This window comes from Symphalangus syndactylus, chromosome 14 (genome assembly GCF_028878055.3).
Source record: "Symphalangus syndactylus isolate Jambi chromosome 14, NHGRI_mSymSyn1-v2.1_pri, whole genome shotgun sequence".
NCBI lineage: Eukaryota > Metazoa > Chordata > Mammalia > Primates > Hylobatidae > Symphalangus > Symphalangus syndactylus.
The window spans coordinates 70410777-70436038 of record NC_072436.2 but is presented as its reverse complement, the minus strand read 5'-3'; the positions used below and the strand labels follow the sequence as shown (position 1 = coordinate 70436038).

The 25262-nt window shown below is 50.9% G+C and overlaps 1 protein-coding gene and 1 long non-coding RNA gene across 2 annotated transcripts; both read right to left on the bottom strand.

Moving 5' to 3' along the window:
* Positions 1–3699: 3699 nt before the first annotated feature.
* On the bottom strand, positions 3700–5361 carry ASPRV1 (aspartic peptidase retroviral like 1). The gene has a single exon (XM_055242533.2). It carries the CDS (start codon positions 5359–5361, stop codon positions 4330–4332), a length of 1032 nt encoding a protein of 343 aa, XP_055098508.1. The 3' UTR covers positions 3700–4329.
* A 3581-nt stretch (positions 5362–8942) lies between these two features.
* On the bottom strand, positions 8943–22633 carry LOC134732474 (uncharacterized). Its single transcript, XR_010115675.1, has 2 exons — positions 21401–22633; positions 8943–10279 (listed from the first exon to the last, which is right to left on the bottom strand). It is a non-coding gene; the product is annotated as an uncharacterized lncRNA (long non-coding RNA).
* Between the last annotated feature and the right edge of the window lie 2629 nt (positions 22634–25262).

The following is a 25262-nucleotide window of genomic DNA, read 5'->3' as shown; positions in this document are numbered from 1 at the left end:
AGAAGGATAGAATTAGTCCTGTAAGCCCAGCTACTTTGGAGGCTGAGTCAGGAGGATCACTTGAGCCCAGGAGTTTGAGAACAGCTAGGGCAAAAAAGCAAGACTCTGTGAAGAAGAAAGAAAAAAGAAAGAAGAAGGAGAAGGAGAAGAAGAAGAAAAAAAAAGAGGAAGAAGAAGAAGGTAGAGGAGGAGGAGGAGAAGAAGAAGGAGATTAGAAAATCACCATCATTTGGTAATTTGGTAATATCACAGTGATAATTCAGGCAAAGATCATCAATGGATGCTGAGGCTAGTGGTGACAGTCTTATGAGAAACAGGATATTTATATGGCTTCAGAGTGTCTCCCCACAAGACACTTACTCATGACGGGGGTAAAATAGTTATTTATGGAGTAAAAACCTGGCAAACAGCACTTTGACCAAGTGATGAAACAAGTCGGCAACATGTGCCTCCTGATACGATGTACTGAGGACACACCATCACTTCTGGGTATTCCTGCCCGAAACACACAGCCCGAATCTCACCACAACTGAACATCAGATTCAGCCAAATGGAGGAACATTCTACAGAATAACTGGCCAGGTGTCCTCAAAACTGTCAGGGTCATGAAAACAAAGAGAAGAATTATTCAGATTAAAGGAGATGAAAGAGACGTGGCAACTAAATGCAATATGTAGCTGAATTCGGTCCTGGACCAGAAAATAATTTGGGGGCCAACGATGTTCTTGTTGGGATAATTGGAAACATTGGAGTGAGGTCTGAAGATCAGATGATAGTGGTATTACATCCGTGAACTTCCTGATTTTGATAACTGCATCATGGTTATATAAGAGAACGCCCTTGTTATTGTTATTGTTTTCCCCTAGGAAATATACACTGAAGTATTTAGAGATAAAAGTGCATCATATTTTCAGTTTTCGAAGGTTCCTATACATATAGATACAGAGAAAAAGAATGAGAATGAGAGAGATGATGAAGTTAATTGGTAAAATGTGAATATTTGGGGAAACTGGGTGAAACGTGGAAATTCTTTGTACTGCTCTTGCAACTTTCCTGTTAGTCTGAAATTAAGAGTTAAAGGTTTGCTGGATAAAAGCATGAAGAATTATCTAGTATGGTCTGGGGAACTGGCATGCATTCAGTTTGTGGTGGTCATTATTAGAGAAGAAGGCAGCTTGTAGGGGACCCTTAACTAGAGGTATTACAATGTTCTAGGCCAGGGCTGTTCAAACTCATGTCCCCTAGAATCACCTGGGGATCTTGCTCACTGCAGATTCTGGCGCTGGTCTGGGTAAGGATGGAGAGTCTGTATTCCCAACAGGCTCCCAGGTGATGCTGATGCCACCTTCCTGCTGGTTCATGGATCACCCTTTGGGCAATACAGGGGTAGATGCCACTGGAATTTAGACCACGGGTTCCCAAGCCTGCTGCACTTTGGGACCACTGGAGGAACTGATATTCATGGGTCTTCTCTGGTGATTATCATGTGCTCCAAAGGCTAAACCTTCACATTGATCCTGCATCCTCCTTTCCATCATCGCAAAAGCAGACCTTAAGTCTAAGGACTGCCATGGTGTCCAAGCAGAGCCTTTGCTGCTGCTTTACTCCCTCCTATACCCAGAAGCCAGATGAATCTTCCTGCTCTCCCATGGTTCAAACACACACTGTAGGAGGCAGGTGTGAACTCCTCACCCAGGCAGCAAGCCCTCTGTGGTGTGGCCACAACCCACTTTTTCTGGCTTCTCTCCTGGGCTTCTCTGTTTTTGATACCTGACTTCCCAGAGAGCAGCTGCTCACAGTCCTGCAGCCAGGTTCCACGCTGATGCATCTGCAGCTGCGATCACTCTCACCCTCATGCAGCAGCGGTCTCAACCTCACTTGGGTCTCCCGGTAAGAAGCACCACATGGTCCCTTCCTCCATCGGGGCCATGCTTCGGATATCACAGACCCCACTCCTCACTGTGCCCTCTCGGGGGGCCCACATTTCTCTAGGAGAGAAAACTGGCTGAGAGCTGGAGACCTGGGGGCTCAGACAGGCTCTCCTCACTCAGAGCAGGGGAAGAAGGTGTCTGCTGCTGGGACACAGCATCCCATTCGCAATCACCCAGGACAGGGCTCCGCTCCATGTGGTGTGTGGGAAAGGGCAGGGAGGCTGGGGTATTGCTCTGGAATTCTGGCCTGGCCACCAATTCCTTAGTCCACTCCCCAGCTCCCCACTCACCCACTTACAGACTCTTTGTCCTCCCTCCTTCCACCCAGCACGTGGCTGGGATCCAAAGGACCTGGAGGAAAATAGGTCACAGGGAGGTGCCACCTGCATTGTTCCCTCGGGAGAAGACTCGACCCATGAGAGAGCAGCATGTGTTAGGCCACAGAGAGTGGGGCTGAAAATCAAATTTGAGAAGGGGGATGCAGGACCTGGGAGGCATCCAGAGACCACCCTTTCTCCAGTTCGCCCATCACCTTCTCTAGTTCTCTCATCCCCTTCTCCAGTTCTCCCACCCACTTCTCCAGTTCTCCCACCCACTTCTCTAGGCATCACTTTTCTGGAAACAGATTTCCTCCTGATCCCACACCGGTCCTTCCCTCCACATGCCCTGGGGCTGATGGAGCTAATTTCAGTTAAGATGCTTGGCTGCCCAGGGAAGGGGCCTCAGTAAACCCCGGGGATTAGGGGCTGAGCCATGCCTCAGTTCCCAGGAGAATCACAGCTGGAATCGGAGGGAAGAAGGGGCCAGGGAGGGGCAGTTGATCCTGGCTCAGATCAGCTTCAAAAAGTCCAGGGGCTTCACTCCTGCCTTCTGTCTCTCCCTCAGGAGCTGTCCAGGTGGGAACTTCAAGAGGCTCATTCCACCCTGGAGGATGGAAAACGGTCCTTTACGCCTCCATCAAGAGGTCCGGGATCCCCGCATGTTCGAGTCTCTGACCTTGCGCCAATCTTCCTGGGCCCAAAGTTTGGAGGGTGCAGGCCACCCTCCCCTGAGAACAGGCTCTCCTGATGCGCTTGGTGGGGAGGCCTGAGATTTGGACAAATTGACTCCTCTGTGGAGACTTTTGTCCACTCAGCTTCTCCCTTTGAGTTTCAAATTCCCAGCCCTGCTGCATTCCAGAAAAAGAAACAGAAATTTGGGAGCAAATATGAGGTGGACCCCTAAAAGAGATGCACACCCCACTCCCAGATCTGGGAATGTCCTTCCCTCCATCAGGTCGCTCTAGTTTCAGGCTCTGTTCCAAGTCCCTCCAGGAAGAAGCTGACCTCCCACCGCCGGGACCCTGCCTTGCCGCAGCCTCCCCTGTCCTCCAGCACGCCCTTGAGCTGCCCCACGCAGGTCAACACTTGTCTCCTGGCCCTGCCTTCTGCCTCTAAGTTCTCGCTCCTGGACAGCTGTAAGAACCTATTTGCCCAGCAGACACTTTCCTGTTTGTTTATCATAACCATAATTTCCCAATCCCCAATCAAGACATCTCACATAAAACTTTAGGGTCACTTTTGGGTATAGGGGCAATTTGTATGCTAAAATACTACAGATTGAAATAAGTAGAGGAATTATGACGACCCAAAATTATAAGAGTAATTCTGGAGGGAATAAGTCAAAATATTTTATGCTGAGACTGTCTTAGAAAATCCAAGACCTGTCATCCCTGTGTATATGTTCTTATACCTCCAGCTAGGCACTCATTAGACACCTGAATCTCCCTTATCTTTGACGTTGACTCCCTCTCACATTACTCTCATCCTCAATCAACACATTACACGGTTTTTCCATGAATCAATCTTTATTGGTGTTTGCAGCAATAGAATTATTGGCACAAGGCACAATGGGCTTCAAAGCAAATGACAGAAAGAAAATACCATTGTACAGGTGGAAAGGCTCTTCAGGGAGGTGTCCCAGAGCAACTGTGACCCTCACAAAGACCCTGCAGCTAGGACCCAGCCCAGCTGAGACAGGCTTTGAGAACCTGAGAGGGACCAAGCCATACCTCAGGGGATCTGAAGGGGTCCCACAGTTCTTTCAAAGACAAGCATTTCTAGCTTCCTTGGGAACTCTTCCAGCCTTCAAGTCTTTGTCATCAATAGCAGCTTGATGACCATGGGGACCCTGTCCCTCTAAGCCAGCCTGCTCTCCCTCACCTGTGCCTGTTCAGTGGAAGCCTCCCCAACCAGGGGCAGATTAAGGCCCCTGCAGAGGGAGGCAGAGTGGAGGGAAGAGCAAGAGTTGATAAGCAGACTGGCCAAGCCCAGTGACCCCCATAGGATATGCACCCCCCTCCCCCCACAGCAGTGGGTCTTCCCACCAATATTTAGTAGGTTAAAGAAAAAGTGGCTTCTCAGTGGGATAGCTCCTGCCGCCCTTCTTCTGAGGAGGGGTCCTCCTCTATGAGCTCCAGGTCAAACTCATCTTCCAGGGACCCTCCCACAGGCAGAAGGCGGAACTTCTTCCCTTTCAGGGTGCATGTGCGGTGCTCAAAGTCCAGGACAGCATTGTGGTCCTGGAGCACGTCAGTGCCAATGATGGCTTCCTCGGCACTCGCGTTGGCCACTAGGAACTGTGCTTTCAGCTTCAGCTTGCCTAGGGACACCGCTGTGTCCCAGACACCCAGGATCTTCATTTCAGCACCATTGGCCACCTTTACCACGTTCTCAAAGGGCCGCAGGGTGTCCAGATCGCCATCGGTGACCTCCTCCCACAAATTTGGGTGGACCACAGAGACCTGGGCCCCAGAGTCCACCAGGAACCTCACGGGCACTTTGCCAATCTTCCCCTTGAGATAGTAGCCCTTACCCATGCTGTTGGCAAAGACGATCTCTTTGGGCAGGTGGCTGGGGGCAGCCCCAGGGACCCCAAAGGCCTTCAGGAGGGTCTCTTTCACAGTCCCATAGTCTCCCTGGTCCTGGGGACTGAGCCTATGGTAGACATCCAGGGCCTCTCCTCTGAGGGACTCTTTCAGGAACCTTAGCTTGGTGATATGGTCCCAATGGTTGAGGTTGTTGATGACTTCAAAGCGCTGCACCCAGAGGTTTGGGACAACATTGGCCCCATCAAAAGGTTCCGGGACAAAGGCATGCTGCCGGCGGCCTTCCTCACTACTGGCTCTGCTCCCAGCCATCCTGCTGCTCTCCTCTGGAACCTCAGCAGCAACCCACACCAAGAAGAGAAACCCACAGAGCAGTGTCGGCGCAATCACGCTGGAAAACGGGTCCTCTGGAAGCAGAGCGGGGATGACTTGCCCGGCCTTGGGCAAGCAGGAGGAAGCAGGCACCGTCGGCTGGCTGACTGCTGGGGCAGAGGCAGGCAGTGCTGTGGCCTGTTCACTCTGCAGAGCCTTTTTGATGCCTAGGCTGGCCCCTGGGCTCCCCATTCTCCTTTGTTCTGGAAGCTCCGCCCCTCCCCACCCCGCCCTCCTGCCAGCATCCGGCCCGACTAGCAGGATGGGTGCCTCACCCTCTGCATCCATCCTTGGACCAACACCAGCCAGCCCACATCCCAAGAAAGGCCAGCCTCTGTTGAAGGGGGACTACCCTGTACCCTCCCCAGCCTGTGTTCCAGAATAACAGACATGCCAAGCACTGGGAAGTTTCTCACACACATTCTAAAGCAGGTATGGGATCCTGTGGGATTTCCTGGAGAGGGAGGCAGAGGAGGGTCCCAGAATAAAGAATGCACAGAAATGGTCTTTTTTAAGTGAGTGAGGACACACACACACACACACACACGTGCACAATCATCTTTCATGGACTCAGTTGCTGCAATAATTTTCCTTCATTGATCACCCCTGATTCAGAGGCAGAGGGGTGGCCGAGCAACTCTGGGTAGGCCCCATCCTGGACTCCACGAGCATTGTCTCCACCCTCTCCACCCCTCTCCGTTTCCAGGATCTGTTCCAAGGGTCCCTTCCCCAGGCACTGCAGCCCTTCCTCTCCCACTCCCCAAGCTGGTCATTTGTGGAAAGATCATGGAGAAATTTCACTCCCTTTTCATTCTGAGAGAGAAAATGTCCACTATGTTGGTGATGCCAGTGGTGAGGACCTGGGGGGCTCTGGCTCTGTGCCCCTCCACTGCAGGGGTAAAGGGTAGCACGGGAGGACCTCCAGTCGTCTACGGAGGAGATCTGTGAGTCCAAGGGCTGGAGGACTGACTTGGGGCTGTGCAGAGGCTGTTGAAGGAATCCACTTTTATGTCCCCATTCAAAGGTCACTCCATGAAGCCTTCTGCCTGTCCCTAGAAAGGGCACCCACTCCTGGTTGAGCGTGTTTTACAGTGTGATCTGGTGGTTTGTTCACAAGTCTGCCTCTTGCTATGAACCAGAGTCTGGGGCTCACAAACCTGGCATTTGTGATTGTCTCCAGCCCCCAGAACAACTTCTTCTGGGACCCATGGGCTCTTTGCTGGGCTCCAGGCCTAGCTGTGTGCTGTCACCAAACAGGAGTGATTAAGGATGGGAGAGGAGGAAGACTCGATGGCATACCTGTGGCTCTGGGGCTGTTTTCCCTGGCCAAGAGCCTGTCCCTCTCCAGCTCCCTATGCCATGCATCACCCAGTGCCTGGCGGAATCCCAGCAGTACCCCACCTTTGGACAGTCCTGCCTCTGGATGGCCCAGGTCCCCAACCACAATGCAAGACTGTGCTGTCTCCAGCCCCTTCCTCCTGATTCAGTGAGCCAGCGGAGAGGCAGTTGGGTCAACACCTCTCATCACAGCTGCCTGGCTAAGGTGGGGCCATTGTGGCATTCCAGGAGCCCAGAGGAGGGGGAAATGGAGTCACTGAGGTGTTGAGAGCAGGTGGTTCTTTGAGAAGATTGTATAATGAAAAACCTGCATCCAGAGAAATGGCCCAGCCACACACAAGACCAGGAAGCCCTTTCTGCAGATGGACTTTTGCAGATAGCTTCCCAGCTGCTGGGATGAGTGTTGTTCTGTGGCTCAAAGAACTGATCCAGTGGTTTCCTGATTTCCCTGGTATTCATTACCTCTGCACATCTGGTCCTCCGGAAGTGGAAATGAGTGAGGAGGTTAGCATGCGACCAAGGGAGGAGCGAGGCAGGTGGCTTGTCAGCTGATAAGCTGAGACTGCCAAATGCCCTGAACCGGCTTTTCAAACCATAGTGGTGGACGTTGAATTCCGATCTCCCCACTGCCCTTAGACTAGAAATCGGTGGTCCCTTGGGACCTCATTTGAGTGGGTTTGGTGTTCACTTTGGCAAAGCATTTCACACACATCACCTCCGTGAGCAGTAGAACAACCTGGGAAGCAGACCAGCTCTGCTCCAGGACCCTGGAGCACAGGAGCTTCAATGGCCTCAGGTCCCAGGCTTTCCAGCGGCCAGAGAAGGGCATTCTGCAAGGACAGGGAGGTGAAGGGCTGGGCTGGGAGAGGTATAGCATAGGCGCTGGGGGCAGGGGTCTGGTGGGCAGTGGAGAAAGAGCTGCTTGTTAAATATTCAGGAATTTGGTCAGTCAATTGTTAAACCAATTGGTACTTGAAATCAGACTTGGTGGAAGTATTTACATCACCAAAATTGGCAAATGCTAAATCGAGACTTTTTCCCCCTCTGGAATGCCAGTTCCATCACACCCCTGCATGGAAGCCTTGGTCACACTGACTCTCTAGGGCAGGCAAAGCACTGTGGCTGGTGATGAACAAGTTTATAGTAACCTCCACCCCTGCTTAGCTGCTTGGGCCCAAATCACCTCTCTCACCAAGGAGCCCAAGCCCACCTTGGCCCCATCCTTCCCCAGAATATTTAGACTGCTGTGCTGCTGTGGCTTGAGGCAGATGGCCCTTCAGACTGTGTCTGTCCACACAGTTCCCTCTGGGACCTCCACAACAGAAGCAGGCAGGGGTCTAATGGTTACCATGAGAGCTGGAAGGGGTCGGCATCAGCCTCTGGCCGAGTCTGGGAGTCTGTCTCTGGCTAGGATCAGGGACATGGGTAAAGGTCAGTTCTCAAGTTCCCCTATGCCTTGGGAGGTATCCATCCCTAGAACAGACTGGAAGCACACAGAGACCTTGAAATGGCTATGCCAGAGGTGCCCCATGAGTTAAACCAGCCAGGGCAGGCCAGGTGCCACTACCTCCTCCCGGAACCTAAGAAATTGTGGTTAATTATTGACAAGTATAGGTATTGGGGCGGGACACCCTCATTATCACCCATTAGCGTCTCCTGGGTGTACCCTGAAGCAGGCACACCGCACTTAACCCTGGAGGAGCAAAGCAGGACAATAAACAGGAAGGAGTGGGGCTCCCTACCCTCCACACCTCCTCACTGAGATTTCTGGGCTGTGAGCTCAACCAGCCCAATTCTTTCTCAGCTCCCTGGTTCCCTTTTGCCGTTTCTTTTCTGTTGTTTATTTGAAATTGTTTCACTTCGGATATTCACCTGGATCCTTTGCCTGCTTTAGTCTCCCTCAGGCCAGTTGGGCAAATCAGGACAAGCCCAAGACTGGGCCCATCGGGCCTCCTGAGACCTGAAGCCCTTGGTGGGCAGTGAGTTCACTCCAAACACTTTATTATTTATTTATTTATTGAGATGGAGTCTCACTCTGTCGCCCAGGCTGGAGTGCAATGGCGTGATCTCGGCTCACTGCAACATCTGCCTCCTGGGCTCAAGCGATTCTCCTGCTTCAGCCTCCTGAGTAGCTGGGATTACACCACCACACCTGGCTAATTTTTCATATTTTTAGTAAAGACAGGTTTCACCGTGTTAGCCAGGATAGATCTCCTGACCTTGTGATCCGCCCACCTCGGCCTCCCAAAGTGCTGGGATTACAGGCATGAGCCACCACGCCTGGCCCACCCCAAACACTTTAGACCAGGGGTCCAATCTTTCGGCTTCCCCGGGCGACACCAGAAGAATTGTCTTGGGCCACGCATAAAATACACTAACACTAATGATAGCTGGTGAGCTAAAAACAAAACAAAACACAAAAAAAACTCATAAACTTATAATGTTTTTAAGAAAGTTTACAAATTTGTGTTGGGCCGCATTCAAAGCGGGCTGGACACGTTTGCTTTAGATTGTTCCTGCGGCCTCACGACTTCCCAGAACACAGTGGCAGCTTGCAGAGGAGCCTTTTTGAACCAACAGCCCAGGGCAAGAGACACCTTACGGACTGGGGTTCCCCTAGTGAGGCCCAGGCTGGAAGAGGAGGGTCGGGAAAGGGTAAGACCAGCACAGCCCTCAGCCACTCTGCCAGCCCACCTTGGCCACTTCCCCACACTGCCAAGGTCAAGGCCACCCTGGGAAGCTGGTGGGGAGAGAGCAAAGGGGGACCCAGGGGCCTTCCAAAGTGGCATGGGAAGGTTGGAGGGAGACAAGGAGGTGCACTCCTCCGTGGGCGTGAGACCCACCCTGTGCTCAGAAAGGCCCCAGTTTGGGGTGATGCTCTGTTGTTTCTGTGTTGAAATTCCTGGTAATTTTGAATGAGGGCCCCATGTTTTTCTTTTACACTGGGACCCTGCAAATTAAGTAGCTGGCTCTGTCCCCACCCAATCTGGTGGTGGAGTCTTCTCTTCATACACATACACGTACACGCAGACACACATGCTCCCTACTACACACCACATACATGTCCATCCGCAAAAACACACTCTCCCACACTGTACACACGTCCTGCACCTGTAAAACACACATGGTACCCACAGTCACACTACAGTTCTCAGTGCAAAACGTCTGAGCAATTGTGTAACTTGCACATATAATTCAGATCCCACCTTTCTTTTCATGTATTTGCATCCATATTTACATCGAGTATTAAAATCCTGTTTATTGGAGGCACCTGCTGTTTATTAGCCTCTGGACACACTTGCTGCTTCAGAAGACCAGGCAGGTCCCCATGGCCATGGCTTACAAGCTAATGAAAACAGGATCTAGATGTTTAACAGCCAAGTTTTGAAGAGTTTAAGACCAATGTGTATATGCAGGCTGACCCACTTAAAGCAGCCCTCGTCACAACCACGCTGCTTTGAAAGGAGCCAGTCTCTAAGTGGGTCAGCCTGCCTCCTGCTCCCGCCACCTAGTGAGGGCAGGGACTGAGGCCTCCATCCCCCATCCCCCCACCCCCGCCCCACCTCTGGCCATGGCAGCCAAGACCAAGGCCCCCGCCATTTGCCCCCCGCCCTCCTGCACAACTGGGCCCCCCAGCCCATCCGAGGCCCGAGGCCCAGAACTGGTGTGAGTGTGTGTGGGGTTGGTGGCACAGCTCCTCCGAGCACCATCCATAGCTGCATTCTGCTTCCAGCGTTCCACATCAGTAGGCTTATGGCACCAGGTCTTCAAACTGAAAAGAGACATAAAGAGGTGAATTTGGCACAAAAATCTGGTCAGGAATTCAGATCAAAGCTGGGTGGGCTTTGACCAAAGCAAGATACATTCGGAAATCCAAGGCACCTGCAGTTTCCTTATCCCCAAACCTAAACCCCCAGACCACCCATGCCTGCTCCTACCACGCGGGTACCACCCAGCATTCACAGTCAGTCATGGCCAAGGGCACACGGGCAGGACAGCTTGACCTTGACTGGACCCCCATCTTGGTCCCTGCCAAACCTCCCCAACATGAGCGTTCCTGCCACACGCCTCACCCAGTAGGCCAGTGTCGCTGCTGAAGGACAGAGCTCTCCTGCCTGCAGGGCCCTTCCCCAGCTTGCCACTGTTCCAGAACCTCTTCTTCCCATTTGGGTCTCCCTCCTACCCTTCTTTGCCCCTAGCTCAGAACCCTTCTAATCGAAGTGGCCCAGTGCAGCCCACCAGCCAAATCCACTATGTCAGGAGGCAGCAAAATGCTTAATGCGAGTCCCAACCCTGGGGGGTCCTGGAGGTGTTTGGGGAGCAGTGGTCCTGGCCCCAGTGCCATTGCAAGCCTCCAGGCCTGGGGTCAAGGCCAGGACCAACCAAGAGTTGGTCAGACCAAGTTTCTGACTAACTCCTAGAAGTCCAATCTGCCAAAACCGGTTCTCTCCTGTTTTTATCTTTCAATCAAATATGAAGATTACTAAGATGTCCTGAAGACCTTCTCAGTCGCCTCCTCAGGACCCAGCCCTCCAAATTGGGTTTCTGCCTTTTTCCCAATTGCTGGTGCCCCCACCCTAGACCAAGGCTTCATCCCTTCCTGCCCCATCCTTGCCACAGAGGGCCAGGGCCCTGCCTGGCAAGAGGGGCTGGCTCTAAGGAAAGACTCTATGCAGATTCCCTTCCTCCCATCCCCTCTTCAGGGTCCCCACCACTTAACTGAGGTGGGGAGTGGGACTTGCAACACAGGTCCAGACAGCTTTGGGGACATTAAATCACTTTTGACAAACACCCCTGCAATTAGTGAAATATTCAGGCAATCAAAACATACAGATTGGGTAATCTCCAACTACAAGTGGGCTTCTAATGACACCAGGAAATTTGGCTTAGAGCTGAACACATGGAGGGCTTCTGTCCAACTTACATACCTCAAAGGCAGCTTTGAACTAATCTGGAAATAGTTTGAACTGTCTCTAATGATAACTAGTATTGTGAGCAATTAAAACCTATCAAATATCCTCAGCGCAGGAAGTTGCATCTTTTCAATCAACTGCCAACCTAGCTTTGCTCTTAACATACAGAAGATGGGGGGCAGCGGCAGAGAGGGGGTACCTTCCCTCTAGCTTGTCAAAGTGATCCAGAACATGTGGGAGAGACAGGAGAGAGAGAAAGGGAAAAACAGCAGAGCCCTTACATGTATAGAAATCTCCAGGTGGCTGGGCGCACCATCCACACACATTTATTGAGCACCTACTGTGTGTCAGACACCATGCTCGTGGCTGTAAATTAGTGTCAGGCACTCGGACAGTCTGTGGCATAGACAGGAATGGACAATGCCAAATAGGTGGGTTGATTCAATTCCATACATACTTTTTCCTGAGGCCAACACCGCCTCACTTTGAGAGATGAATCAGACCTGCGCCCTACCCTCACAGAGTTCACAGATAAGTAAGAGAGACAGACTCGAACCTAGCTACTCAGGGATGAGCATAGGAGGTGTGGGGCACACCAGAGGCTTCCGGGCAAGACGGCAGCCCAAGGAGCCTCAGGCAACTCCCGCAACCAGATATCAGCCAGTATCACCAGAGAAAAACAAACATGAAAGGAATATTACAGGGGAAACCTGCAGTAGCCCTGAAACCAGAGAACGAGGGCATCCACAGACCAAAATCTTGGGTTAATTTTTGTTGCTAAAGGCAAACCATCTGAGGGGGGGATGTGGATAGTGAAGGCCCTGAGAATGAGTCAGTGCACGTGGACACACAGGATAGAATGCCTCGGGGGGATTGGGATAGTCTCTGGGTAAAATGGCAACTGTGTCTATGAACACAGAAAAAAGACTAGGAAGAAAGACACCGAAACAATGACAGTGGTTATTCTGGGGTAGTAGAATCATGAATGATCTTAACTTTCTTCTACAGATATTCTGTAAATATATCCTCTAATAAGAAAAAGTTATTTCAAATTAAGAAAACTTGTTCTTGCCATTTTCTGTAAGCTTAAAATTATTTCCAAATAGGCCAGGCATGGTGGCTCATGCCTGCAATCCCAGCACTTTGGGAGGCTGAGGCAGGTGGATCACCTGAGGTTGGGAGTTCGAGACCAGCCTGGCCAACATGGTGAAACCCTGTCTCTACTAAAAATTACAAAAATTAGTTGGGCATTGTGGCACATGCCTGTAGTCCCGAATACTTGATAGGTTGAGGCAGGAGAATTGCTTGAACCCAGATGGCGAAGGTTGCAGTGAGCCAAGATAGAGCCACTGCACTCCAGCCTGGGCGACAGAGCAAGACTCCGTCTCAAAAAAATAAAAAATAAAAATAATTTCCAAATAAAGTTTTTTAATGGGAATAAATAGGAAACTGTACCTTTCACTCAGTTTTGCTGTGAAATCTAAAACTGCTCTAAAAATAAAGTCTACTAAAATTTTAAGTTTTTTAAAAGGTGCTTTAAAAACTGGTACATTGACCAGGCATGGTGGCTCACACTTGTAATCCCATCACTTTGGGAGGTCAAGGTGGGTATATCTCTTGAGGCCAGGAGTTCAAGGCCAACATGACAAAACCCCGTCTCTACTAAAAATACAAAAATTAGCAGAGGATGGTGGCGCATGGCTGTAGTCCCAGCTCCTTGAGAGGATGAAGTAGGAGAATCACTTGAACCCAGGAGGTGGAGGTTGTGGTGAGCCAAGATAGCACCACTGCACTCCAGCCTGGGTGACACAGTGAGACCCTGTCTTAGAAAACAAACAAACACACAAAAAAACTGGTCCATAAATAAGATTGGCAATATTAATCATTGTTAAAGCTAGAAAATAAATCTAAGAGGGTTTAATTGAGTTTCTCACCACTTTGGGGTGTGTTTGAAAATTTCCCATAGTAGAAAGTAAATAATAAGTAAGCAAAGGCTCTGCGCCAAGACCCTCCCCAGCCTGGTCTGCTCAGCTCTTGGCCCACTCCTGGGCAGTCTGCATGGGCCTGAGTCTCCGGCACTGGAACCCCTGGTCGCTGGGGACAGGCAGTCCCGACTGTGGCTCAGTGTCCCTGGTCTGTGTGGCAGCTGCTGAGCGGACTCTCCCCTGCAGCACAGGCCTCTCCCAGGGCAGCCGCTCCAGCCTTGCACCCTCCCACCTCGTGTCCTGTACTCTCTTTTCCTGAATCTCCAAATTCTCACTCTCCATGGATTCCCTGCCTTTATCCAAATTAGCACACACGAGACTTTCACATCTTAAAAAAGAAAACCCTCACATGATCCTGTATCTCCTTGGTCAATGACCACTTGTCGCCTTCCTTCCCAGGCAGTTTCTAGAAGTGTTGGTCCACACTCACAGGGCCAAGGTGCGCGGATGCCCCACTGTGGGGCAGGTGGAGGCTGAGGCCTAGCCTGCACTCCTCTTGCCAAGCCTATGTGCCAGAATGAGGGGCTGAATCTGCCTGGAGGAAGGGGTGCCCCTTTCTAATTTGCACATGGTGCGACATGGTCCGGGGCAGCCTGCTTACACTCTGCCTCATGGTGATAGCTCCGTTCACTCACAAAGCCCCACTGCCCTCTGCCATCAGCCTTGCCAGGGACATCGGCGGTTCCCTGAGGCTGCAGTCTGGCCCTCTCAGCCTCAAGGACTCTGGCCTTCTGAAGCCCTCGCACTGCTGCTTTCCTCCTAGGACTTCTCTGCACCTTTGGTTTCTGTGGCCCAAGTTTCTGGGTCTTCCGCCACTACGACCACTCCCCTCTGTCCTTTGTGGGTTCCTCTCTGCCTGGATACTCACAGATGTGGCTCCCTGAGGCTCTGTCTACAGTCCATTCCCCCTCATTCCACACACTCTCCAGGTGAGGGACACCCCGCTCTGCAGCGCTTACCCATCCTCTCCCCGCTGCCCCAGCTGCCCACCTGACATGTCTGCCTACAAGCCCACTTCCAACAGTGAACGTGCTCTCTTCTCACCAGACACCCTCTGCCTCCTGTTTTTTTTTGTTTGTTTTGTCACCTAGGCTGAAATGCCATGGCTCCCTGAAGCCTTGACCTCCTGGGCTGAAGCAATCCTCCCACCTCAGCTCCAGTTCCACCTTAGAGGGGATCACAGGTGCGCACCACCACATCTGCCTAATTCTCTTAAATTTCTCTTAATTTTTTTTTTTTTTTGGTAAAGACAGGGTCTCCCCACATTGCCCAGGCTGGTCTTGAACTCCTGGGCTCAAGCAATCCTCCCGCCTTGGCCTCCCAAAGTGCCGGGATTACAGGCATGAGCCACCACACCTCGCCCACTGTGTTCTTTATCTGGCAATGGCACTGCTATCTAGCCAGGCCTCAGAGTCATAGACACATGGGACTTCCTCACGTCCACCCCTTTCTCATGGCCCCACCTGGACTGGTGGGTCACCAGTGCCCTCAGCTCTTCCTCCTGAGTCTCTCTCCCGCCTCCATGCCTCTTCACACCCTGGCCTCAGGGCACCCTGCTGAGGTCGGTAGTCATCCTACAGGTCTCCTTGCCTCCTGCCTCCTCTCCATTAATCCACCCTCCTTAGGCCACCAGTCATCTTCCAAAGATGTAAGTCTGCTCATGCCATTCTTCTGCTCAAAATTCCTCCATGGCTCTTCATCCCAAAATAAAATTTTGACACTCAACAAGACTCACAAAGTCCCCCTCCCTAGTTCATGCTCTACCCACACAAAATGGCGTGTAGCTCCCCAAACAGGACGGGCTTTCTCGTACCTTTTCACAAACCACTCAGCCAGATGAGCCCTCTCCACACCCCTGTTCTCCTGGCAAACGCTGAGAAGTCAACTAAGACACTACCACCTCCAGGAAGTCTCCTTTGATTTCCCTAGCAAACTCAGGGTCTCCCTCCTCTAAAGTGCTATCACAAGGGACTGCCTGGCCCAGCTCCTCTCTGAGTTGCAGCACTGGTACAGTCTAAGCATGAAAGTCCTGGCGTTTCTTGGCCTTTGGTCTCATCCACAACCTGCACATCCTCCAGCCCAGCCTGTCCTCACCCCTTTCCCATGAAGTATTGCCTGATCTTCCTCAGCAATTGCTTCTGCCTGGATGGCTTTGAATGTCAGGCCTGGCAGTGCTGTCTTTATCTGCAGATAAGCAGCATTCAAAGTTGGCTTTTTTTGGCCGGGCGCAGTGGCTCACGCCTGTAATCCCAACACTTTGGAAGGCCGATGCGGGCAAATCACCTGAGGTCAGGAGTTTGAGACCAGCCTGGCCAACATGGTGAAACCCTGTCTCTACTAAAAATACAAAAATTAGCCAAGTGTGGTGGCAGGCACCTGCAGTCCCAGCTACTTGGGAGGCTGAGGCAGGAGAATTGCTTGAACCTGGGAGGTGGAGGTTGCAGTGAGGTGAGATCATGTCACTGGACTCCAGCTTGGGTGACAGAGTAAGACTCTGCCTAAAAAAAAAAAAGTTGCTTTTTTTACTGTACTCATAGTAAGAAAGACATTTTTCATCATAATCCAGTACACATATGTATGAAAATATATGTAGCTAAAATAAAATGTATTTACTATGTGTAATATATTCTGATATTTTCTATCTGGGGCCACTTCTTTTTTAACTCTTTTAATGACGCTGAAAACTAATCTCCCAACCCACTAATTGATCCCCACCCACCATTTGGAAAACTGCTGTAGCCAGTAGGGATCACTAAAGACTCCCAGCAATGGATCAGCGTGATTAGAATAGCACATTAGGACCCTGCCTCTCAAATGTTCTAAGGAGCGCCGGGCGCGGTGGCTCACGCCTATAATCCCAGCACTTTGGGAGGCCGAGGCGGGCGGATCACGAGGTCAGGAGATCGAGACCATCCTGGCTAACACGGTGAAACCCCATCTCTCCTAAAAAAAAAAAAAAATACAAAAAATTAGCCGGGTGAGGTGGCGGGCGCCTGTAGTCCCAGCTACTCGAGAGGCTGAGGCAGGAGAATGGCGTGAACCCTGGGGGGCGGAGCCTGCAGTGAGCCGAACTTGTGCCACTGCACTCCAGCCTGGGTGACAGCGACAGTGAGACTCCGTCTCAAAAAAAAAAAAAAAAAAAAATGTTCTAAGGTGTAGGATCGTTTTGTAAATTTCCAATCTGTCACGTACTTTACTATTTAAAAACACAATAAGAATGAATTATCTGAAGGTAAAATTACAAAGATATTTAAAAATGCAAGTCTAGATTCATTATAATTAGATTCAACAGACAGTGCAGCGTGCTAAGAGCATCAAGTGCAAGAACGTTTGGGGAGACCAGAGATGTGAGGCGGCTTTGCCAGCCTTAGGATGCCCACAAGCCCTTGACATGTAGCCACGCCTGCCCTCCCAATCTCCATCCTGGAGCATTTGAACGTGCATCATCTGGGGGAGCTTTGCTGAGGAGAAAGGTGCCTCTGTGCAGTCTTTTGCCTTGTCAAGAGGGCCAGGCTGCCTAAATTCAACTCCTGACTCAGCCACTAACTGGCTGCAAGCTGTGGATAAAAGACTTAATTATTCCAAGCCTTGGTTTCCTCCTAGGATTGTCCTGGGAGATTAATCAAGCAATCCGTACCATGGGGCTTAGCCAGTGCTGCACCTGGTTACACTCGACCCTCTTGCTCTCATGGCTGTGATTCGGTTGCTGTCTTCTGGGTTTTCTTTCTTTACCATTTTTTTTTTTTTTTTGAGACGAAGTCTCACACTGTCACCCAGGCTGGAGCGCAGTGGTGCGATCTCAGCTCACTGCAACCTCCGCCTCCCGGGTTCAAGAGATTCTCCTGCCTCAGCCTCCCCAGTCGCTGAGACTATAGGCGCCCACCGCCACACCTGGCTAATTTTTTGTATTTTTAGTAGAGATGGAGTTTCACTATGTTGGTCAGGCTGGTCTCCAACTCCTGACCTCGTGATCCTCCTGCCTCAGCCTCCCAAAGTTATGGTATTACAGGTGTGAGCCGCCATGCCCGGCCCTTTTTTTTTTTCAAGATGGAGTCTTGCTCCGTCGCCCAGGCTGGAGTGCAGTGGCACGATCTCAGCTCACTGCAACCTCTGTCTCCCAGGTTCAAGTGATTCTCCTGCCTCAGCCTCCCAAGTAGCTGGGATTACAGGCTCCCGCCACCATGCCCGGCTATTTTTTGTAATTTTAGTAGAGACGGGGTTTCACCATGTTGGCCAGGCTGATCTGGAACTCCTGACCTCAGGTGATCTGACTGCCTCAGCCTCCTAAAGTGCTGGGATTACAGGCACGAGCCATCCACCGGGCCTGCCGTCCTCTCGGTTTTCACGAGTGTTCTGCAGTCCTCCTTAGTCTTCCTCGCCCTCCCTGATCCCTTTTCTTGGCCCCACACTGACTACTCAGGCCAAACCTTCACCCTTCCTCACTTCTCCACCTCCTGCTTGCAGAAGATGGCTTGTGTCCTGCTTGGCAGAGAAATGGCGAGCTCTCACTCCACCCTACCCCAGGTTTTCTTCACTCCTACATCCCTTTTCAGGGACTCTGTGCCTGGTCAGGCTAATCCTTCCACCTGAGGTCCCTCCAACCTCCTCAGTAGCCTCTTTCCATCAGCCATTCCCACCCTCTTCTGTGAATCTTTCCAAAGAGTCAAATCTCTGGCCACTCTTCAGACAAAGGCAACCTGCCCAGTAGTATGCTGGTAGATGTTTAATTAACAATGAGCTCTCTAGGGAAAATGCATGCATATATACACATACATACACTTATGATAAATTTTATTGACATAAAGGATGGCTAATAATTTACAAATAATAAAAAATATATACTACTCTTTATTGTAAATTGCACATAGCCAGTTGGGTCTTACAGAATGCTTTCATTGATTTTTGCCAACCTGCTGAATCTATAGCCAGCCTACAGCTGTAACTGATAAATGAATGTAGTTCCAATATGAATGTTAACTGATATTTTTGTTTGTACCAACTAGCAAGAAAAAAGTGAAACCAGAAAGACAGATGTTGGAACTTCACTTGGTTTTTTTTTTTTTTTTTTTACAGAATGAGTTGCCCAGACCTTGGAGTGCAGTGGAATGATCATAGCTCACTGTAACCACAAACTCCTGGGCTCAGGAGATCCTCCTGTCTCAGCTAGTGCACGCCACACCCAGCTAACTTTTTTATTTTTTGTAGAGAACTGGTTTAGTTATGTTGCCCAGGCTGGTCTTGGACTCCTGGCCTCGAGCAATCCTCCTGCCTGGACCTCTCAAAGTGCTGGGATTACAGGCAAGAGCCACTGCACCTGGCCAGAACTTCACTTGTTTGTCAATGGTGTTAGCAATTTCTTTACTGAAGCAGAGAATAGTTTTTGAATACTAGAAGAATATTTGCTTCATTTTTCTGTGCCATTCACAATGCAATGGCCATTGGCAAAACATACATTTAAGTTTAATGTGCATTATTAGCATTTTCTCCATAACTTTCTTAAGTCTAGATAGTCAACCAAATAATGAATAAAGCCCTGATTTGTGGTGGTTGCTGCCCATTTCTGTGGTGTAAGTATTCCCACTATGGCTGATTTCAATCCACCAATATGATGTCACTGAATGCAGACTTCGGGAAAAAGCACAGTAACACAACATTATATAGTATTTCCACAGACGTAATAGATGTACATAATCTTAAATGAATAAATAATAAAAAAATATAAAATTATTGCCAGGCACGGTGGCTCACGCCTGTAATCCCAGCACTTTGGGAGACTGAGGCGGGCAGATCACCTGAGGTCAGGAGTTCGAGACCAGCCTGACCAACAAGGAGAAACCCTGTCTCTAATAACAATACAAAATTAGCCAGGCATGGTGGTGCATGCCTGTTTTCCCAGCTACTCAGGAGGCTGAGGCAGGAGAATCCCTTGGATCCGGGAGGCGGAGGTTGCAATGAGCTGAGATCGCGCCATTGCACTCCAGCCTGGGCAACAAGAGTGAAACTCCATCTCAAAAAAAAAAAAAAATTATTAGGAAGTGATGGTTTTTGAAAATTTATGATTTTTGCCTTAATATAATTCATTTAATTGTAAGTTTATATAATTTATAATTTAATTTTTCATAATAGCTGGGTTTAACCATTGGTTCACGAAATTCCTGAAGATTTAACAATCAGCTCATAGGAACTGGTATAATCTGAGCACACCTGGATCTGAACCCCAAGCCCAGCTCTTCCTTGAGCAGGGCCCTCAAAAGGCTCTCCAAACACCTGATGGCCCTGCCCAATGTATACTTTTCAGATCTGTCAGCAAAACTGAACTCATTCTCTTTCTCTCCAGTCTGCTCCTCTGTGGGCTGCCATGTTGGTGGAGGGCTTTGCCATTCACCCTGGGATGGCAGGAGTTGTGGATGAGAACTCTGGACAGGAAGAAGGCTGGGATCAGAAGATGGGATTTTGGAATTGTTTAGAGCAGAGGTGAAATAGTTTCGGGTAATGACAATGTTAGGTGGGTGAAGAGTCCCTGGGCTGAGGAGGGCACGGAACCGTAAGGCTAGGCTGTTCCTGAAGGTCGGGGCATGGGCTGACGGCATGTTCACACTCCTGTTACATCTTCTGTCAACTAGCTTCCCTGCAACAAGCTGTGTCTGACAGTCCTCCAGAGCTCCTGGGGCAGGGGTCCCAGAGCGGATTGTGGGTCACACGCCTGACAACCTCCCACACCCATATTCCTCTGGGATCGCTCCACGCTAAGGTTGGATTCTCAGGCAGGAGGAAGGAGGATCAGCCTTGGCCAGAGGCACAGAAAGCTGCAAAGCCCCCAGCCCCTCCCTTGAAGAGCAGAGCTCCTTCTGAGGACAGAGAAGGATCTGGAGGGGATGTGGAGGCAGGTGTTTAACGGAGGACTTGACCGTATCTGGGCTTTCCATGGCAGTGATGCCTGGACGGAGGCCAGAGTGTCCTACGTGAAGTGGGAGATTCTGAATGGAGCCCACAGACAGCAAGAGCCCAGCCTGCAACCCACCTTTCTTTTCACATCACCTGACTCCCTGTCCACACTGCTGCCCCTCGGCCTCCCTGCCTGTGCCACTCCTCCCCCGAGAAGCCTCCCTGCCTCCTCCCATGTACTTCAGGGAATTGGTAAGTTTGGAAAGCACCCAGAATTACTTGAGGAAAAGACTGTAGCAAGTATAATTTGAATTTGCCAAGAGACTTTGCCACCAACTTCACTCGCCTAGAGAGAGAGGCCAAGTCCATGGGTTTCTCCCTGTGGTTCTGTGGCTTCACTGGGAAAATGTGGGCCTTGCTGAGCTATGGAGGGGAAAGGAGTGGAGCGTGAAGGAGACAGGAGGCAGAAGCCCCTCACAGTGCCCAGCGCACAGTACAGGCCGAGATGATGTGCTGAATGGCGGGCCTCATGGCCATGTGAGTGGAAGGCCAGGCAGAGCTGCTTGTTTAATGTCCCCTACTCTTTCCCCCATGGTCAATGAATTTGCTTTTGGTTTTGAATTTGCTTTGGCTGAACCAGGGACGATTTCTACATGGCCTTGAGGCCACAGGCATATGTAGTCAACTGCACACCTCAGGGCGCAAGGGGTTACACCTGTTCCTTGCTCAAAAGTCATGGGAAGTTGCTAAACAGACCAAAAGAAGAACCAGCACGCTTACTGCTCTCCGACCTCCCCTTCCCCACCCCACCCCCAGCTGTTAGCTCACAGAGGGTCAAAACAGGCAAGATAAAATCTGTCCAACTCACAGCTTCAAAGGAACTCAAGTTAGACACGTGACCCAACTGCACCCAGCCTTGTCCCTCCCAGGTGCATGGCCCTGGAAGACCCAACCCTCCGGCCACGTGGCCCATGTAGAGGCCGGGTGAGCAAAGGCTTCCGTTCCAGACCCAGTGCTGCCCTCCCATGAGATCCCAATCTGATTTTGGTCTTCCTGTAGTTCTCCTTGGAAGCCAGGCCCAGCCCCACAGTGCCTCCTCCTCACGCTCACCTGGCTCCCTCCAATCCAATCTGGGGCAGGAGGCGATGCGGACCACAGTCTTCACCGCAACCTCGACCCTGAGGGCCCAGAGTCAGTGCTAGAGCCACCTACCAGGAGTCAATTCCATAGCCCTTGAGGCTGAATGAGAGCCCTCGGGTTCCTGGATAGCAGAGAACACAACCCAGACATGGCCCTGGATATGAAACAAATCCTTTCTGAACCTGACACCAGACTTTTCCCCAGAGGTGATTTTTAAAAATTATATTTTGAATGCTTTCCAGATTTGAGTGAATGAATGAATGGGTGACAATGATCCTAAGTCATGAGCCTTCAAGGCCTGTGCACTTGTGGGTTAAGAAAGCCATTTCTCAGCCTGGCATGGCTGGCCCCCTCCCGTTCCCCCTCCAGGCACAGAGTGTCCTGGTAAGGTATGATGGCACAATACGGCCTCTCCATGCCTTATTTCCACCATCTCCTGTTGCTGTGCCCCCATCAAAGCACACACAGAGAGAGCCCCATATCAGACCAACCTATAGGAACAGACTGCCCCCCACAAAACACACACACTCATACACTGAGGAGACACAAATTGGGCAAAAATGGGACAGGCAAGGTGACTCATGCCTATAATTCCAGCACTTTGGGAGGCCGCAGCAGGTGGATCACCTGAGGTCAGGAGTTTGAGACCAGCCTGGCCAACATGGTGAAACCCCGTCTCTACTAAAAATACAAAACTTGGTCAGGCATGGTGGCGCGCACCTGTAGTCCCAGCTACTCGGGAGGCTGAGGCAGGAGAATCACTTGAATACAGGAGGAGGAGTTTGCACCACTGCACTCCAGCCTGGGCTACAGAGCGAGACTCTGTAAAAAAAATTAAAAATAACAAAAAAGGAAAAAAAAATTGGGCAAAAATGTAGAAATTCAATTTTACTGAACTTTTTAAAAAAATTATGGGAATTCTCAGTGTCTCAAAAGAAAATGACAACCTCCAGACAAGCACATTTAAGTAAACAACATAAAGGCACTGGCAGCCACTGTGGGTGGGAAGTCACCAGCAATGGGAGCCCTGCCCCCTCACGGTTCCGTCATTGTTTTGCAGGTGCGATTCCTGCTTCCCCCACCATTCTGTAAGTTGTGTAAGATGCTGTTGAAAGAGCACGGGGCTGAAAGGCAGGAACCTCACGTTCCAAACCCAAGACCAGCCCGGTATCTGTGTGTCCTTGGGCGAGGTCCTCTTCATCTCTGGACTATCGTGTCTCCATCTGTAAAATGAAGGTTGACCTTCCTGTATAATTTCATGTCTTGGGTTTCTACTGTACTCTCACTCTACCTGGCCCATTAGCACCTAGGAGGGGCCTAATAAATACAAATGAAAAGAAGTGGCCCCAAATGATTTTTTAGTCATTATAACCCCAAATCTGGTTTCAGCTAAGATTTGGATACAGAAAGTACCATTTCCCCACTAGTTCAATGGGAAAGTTGGGTGGAATGCATCTTTGGAGGGTCACAAAGTGGAAATTAGACATAAGAGTAACTCCAGAGGGGAGAGTGAAGAAAAGGAGGTGACAAGGTAGCCAGTGGGACCTGTTGGTGTCACCCTGAGTTGTATCATTCCAGGCTGTCCGGCCTGTCCTCTAGGTCATGAGCCCCAGAAGTGGGTCCCTGCCCTTGGGTGGTGAACGACAAGTGTGGGTATGGATCCCCTAGACACTAAATTCAAACTCAGACATCCCCTACCCTGCCCCAGCCCATAAAGGAAGCAGGCTGGGGCCCTATGGGCTTCCTTTGCACAAATGCAACTGGCCAGGTGCCTGTTTCTAGTTACAACCCTCTGCAGGGTGGGCGTGCTGGCAGTCTTGGGCCTTAAGGCCAGGCAGTGATCCCAGCATTCTGAGAAATGCTTGCTCCAACCCCCAGAGAAGCCTCTTCCCCAGGGGGCTCTGTACTCTCCCAACACTCTCTCCATCCCTCCAAGCCTCCAGGGGAGTCTCCTTGGGGAAAGTTTTCCCAGGCTGGTTCTGAACGTGGTCACACACTCATCCCTGGATAGTTGCCCCACAGAGGGGACACAACCCGGAGGGCTAGGGAGCTCAGTCTGAGAATGGGACCAGCATTGCCTCACCCACCAGGCCACCTTAGGAAAACAACTTTGGGCCCCATTTTCCCCTTCATAAAATGAAAACACAGGCCCAGCCCATCAAGCAGTTATGCGGATTAAAGGAGATAACGCATAATAGCCTTAGGCCAAACCCAGAGCTAGCTCCCATTCACCCTGATGATTACGCAGAGCTACAAAAGCCTTCACAGATTACACCAACGACAGGCCACAGCAAGGCATGACAAGGTTAAGAAAGCCCTTTCCCAGCCTGACACAGGTGAGGGTGTCCTGGTGAGGCAGTGACTGGGAAAGGCCCCGAACACCGGAAGCAAACCTCGCGCCCTCCGAGGTGGTAGCAGCCCGTGGACAGGAGAGCTGGGCTGCTTCAGAGGTCATGGAACCCTCCCCTTCATTGCACAACTGAGGAAACTCCCAGACGATGGGTAACTTGTCAGAGGCCACATGGCAGGTCTGTGCCATTTGGACAAGAGGCCGTATCTTCTTCATATTTCTTCTCTGTGTGGCCAGATTATTTCCTTGATACTCGTGTGTTTCAATGGTTGCATTTTTCCTCCTCCTCCCATTCCAAGAAGGTCTTGGACCTGTCCTCTTTTGGGTGTCCCTGTTGCAGGGGACATGTTTTTTGTTTGTTTTTGTTTTTTTGAGACAGAGTCTCATTCTGTCGCTAGGCTGGAGTGCAGTGGTGCGATCTCGGCTCACCGCAACCTCCACCTCCTGGATTCAAGCGATTCTCCTGCCTCAGCCGCCTGAGTAGCTGGGACTACAGGTGCATGCCACCGCACCCAGCTAATTTTTGTATTTTTAGTAGAGATGGGGTTTCACCATGTTGGCCAGGATGGTCTCAATCTCCTGACCTCGTGACCCACCCACCTCGGCCTCCCAAAGTGCTGGGATTATAGGTGTGAGCTACCACGCCCGGCCAGGGACGTTTGAGTTTCAGGACCAGGCAGAAGCCATCCCAGGCCCTTCTCTCCTTTGTCTTTGTTCCAGTGTCTGGGCTCCTTGTAGTCTCTGAGGGAAGAGTCTTGGGAGAAAATGAGAACAGAGAGGGGAGGAGGAACTGGGGAGTGGGAAGAGGGCAGAGGCCTGTACTATGTCCCTCTGGAAGGGGCAGGACACAGAGGTGGGGAGGCCAGCCCTGGACATGGGACCTCCCTAAAACTGGGCACAAAGGCCCCCAAAACGGCCTGGGGGCAGAGTCTCAGCCTCATGAGGCCCTTGAGAGTGACAGGCCCCTTGCCTGTCCACATTTCTGGGCAACCTCCTGGATTCTGGGGTGACCCTCACTGGATGGGGCCTAAAAATGACCAAGATGAAGTTTCCTCCTCCTCAGGCACCATGGGAGCTCAGAATTGGAGCTGAGTTGATTTCAGGAGCATTTCCTGCCACCTGGGTTGGTGGACTGAGCTCCACGCTCTCCACGTGAGGCACTGCTCAGTCCCCTTAACCACACTGCTCTCCACAACACCATCACCCACTTGTACGATGCTTTACACGGTGACTTCACGATCATCTTCTAGTATGTGAACAGGCCTAAATTGTGCCCATTTAATGGGTGAAAAAACTAGGGCTCAGAAAATAGAATGAGATTTCCCCCTAACGTTGGCCTGCCCCAGAGAGCAGGGAGCCTCATTGTTGCCGGGTTCCACCGCCCTGGGCAGGCCTCCCAGAGAGAAACCAAGTCTGTGTACAGGGAGCACGTGGGCAGCCTGCCCTCCCCCATGGCCCCTTCAGTGACTTAGTAGGATGCAG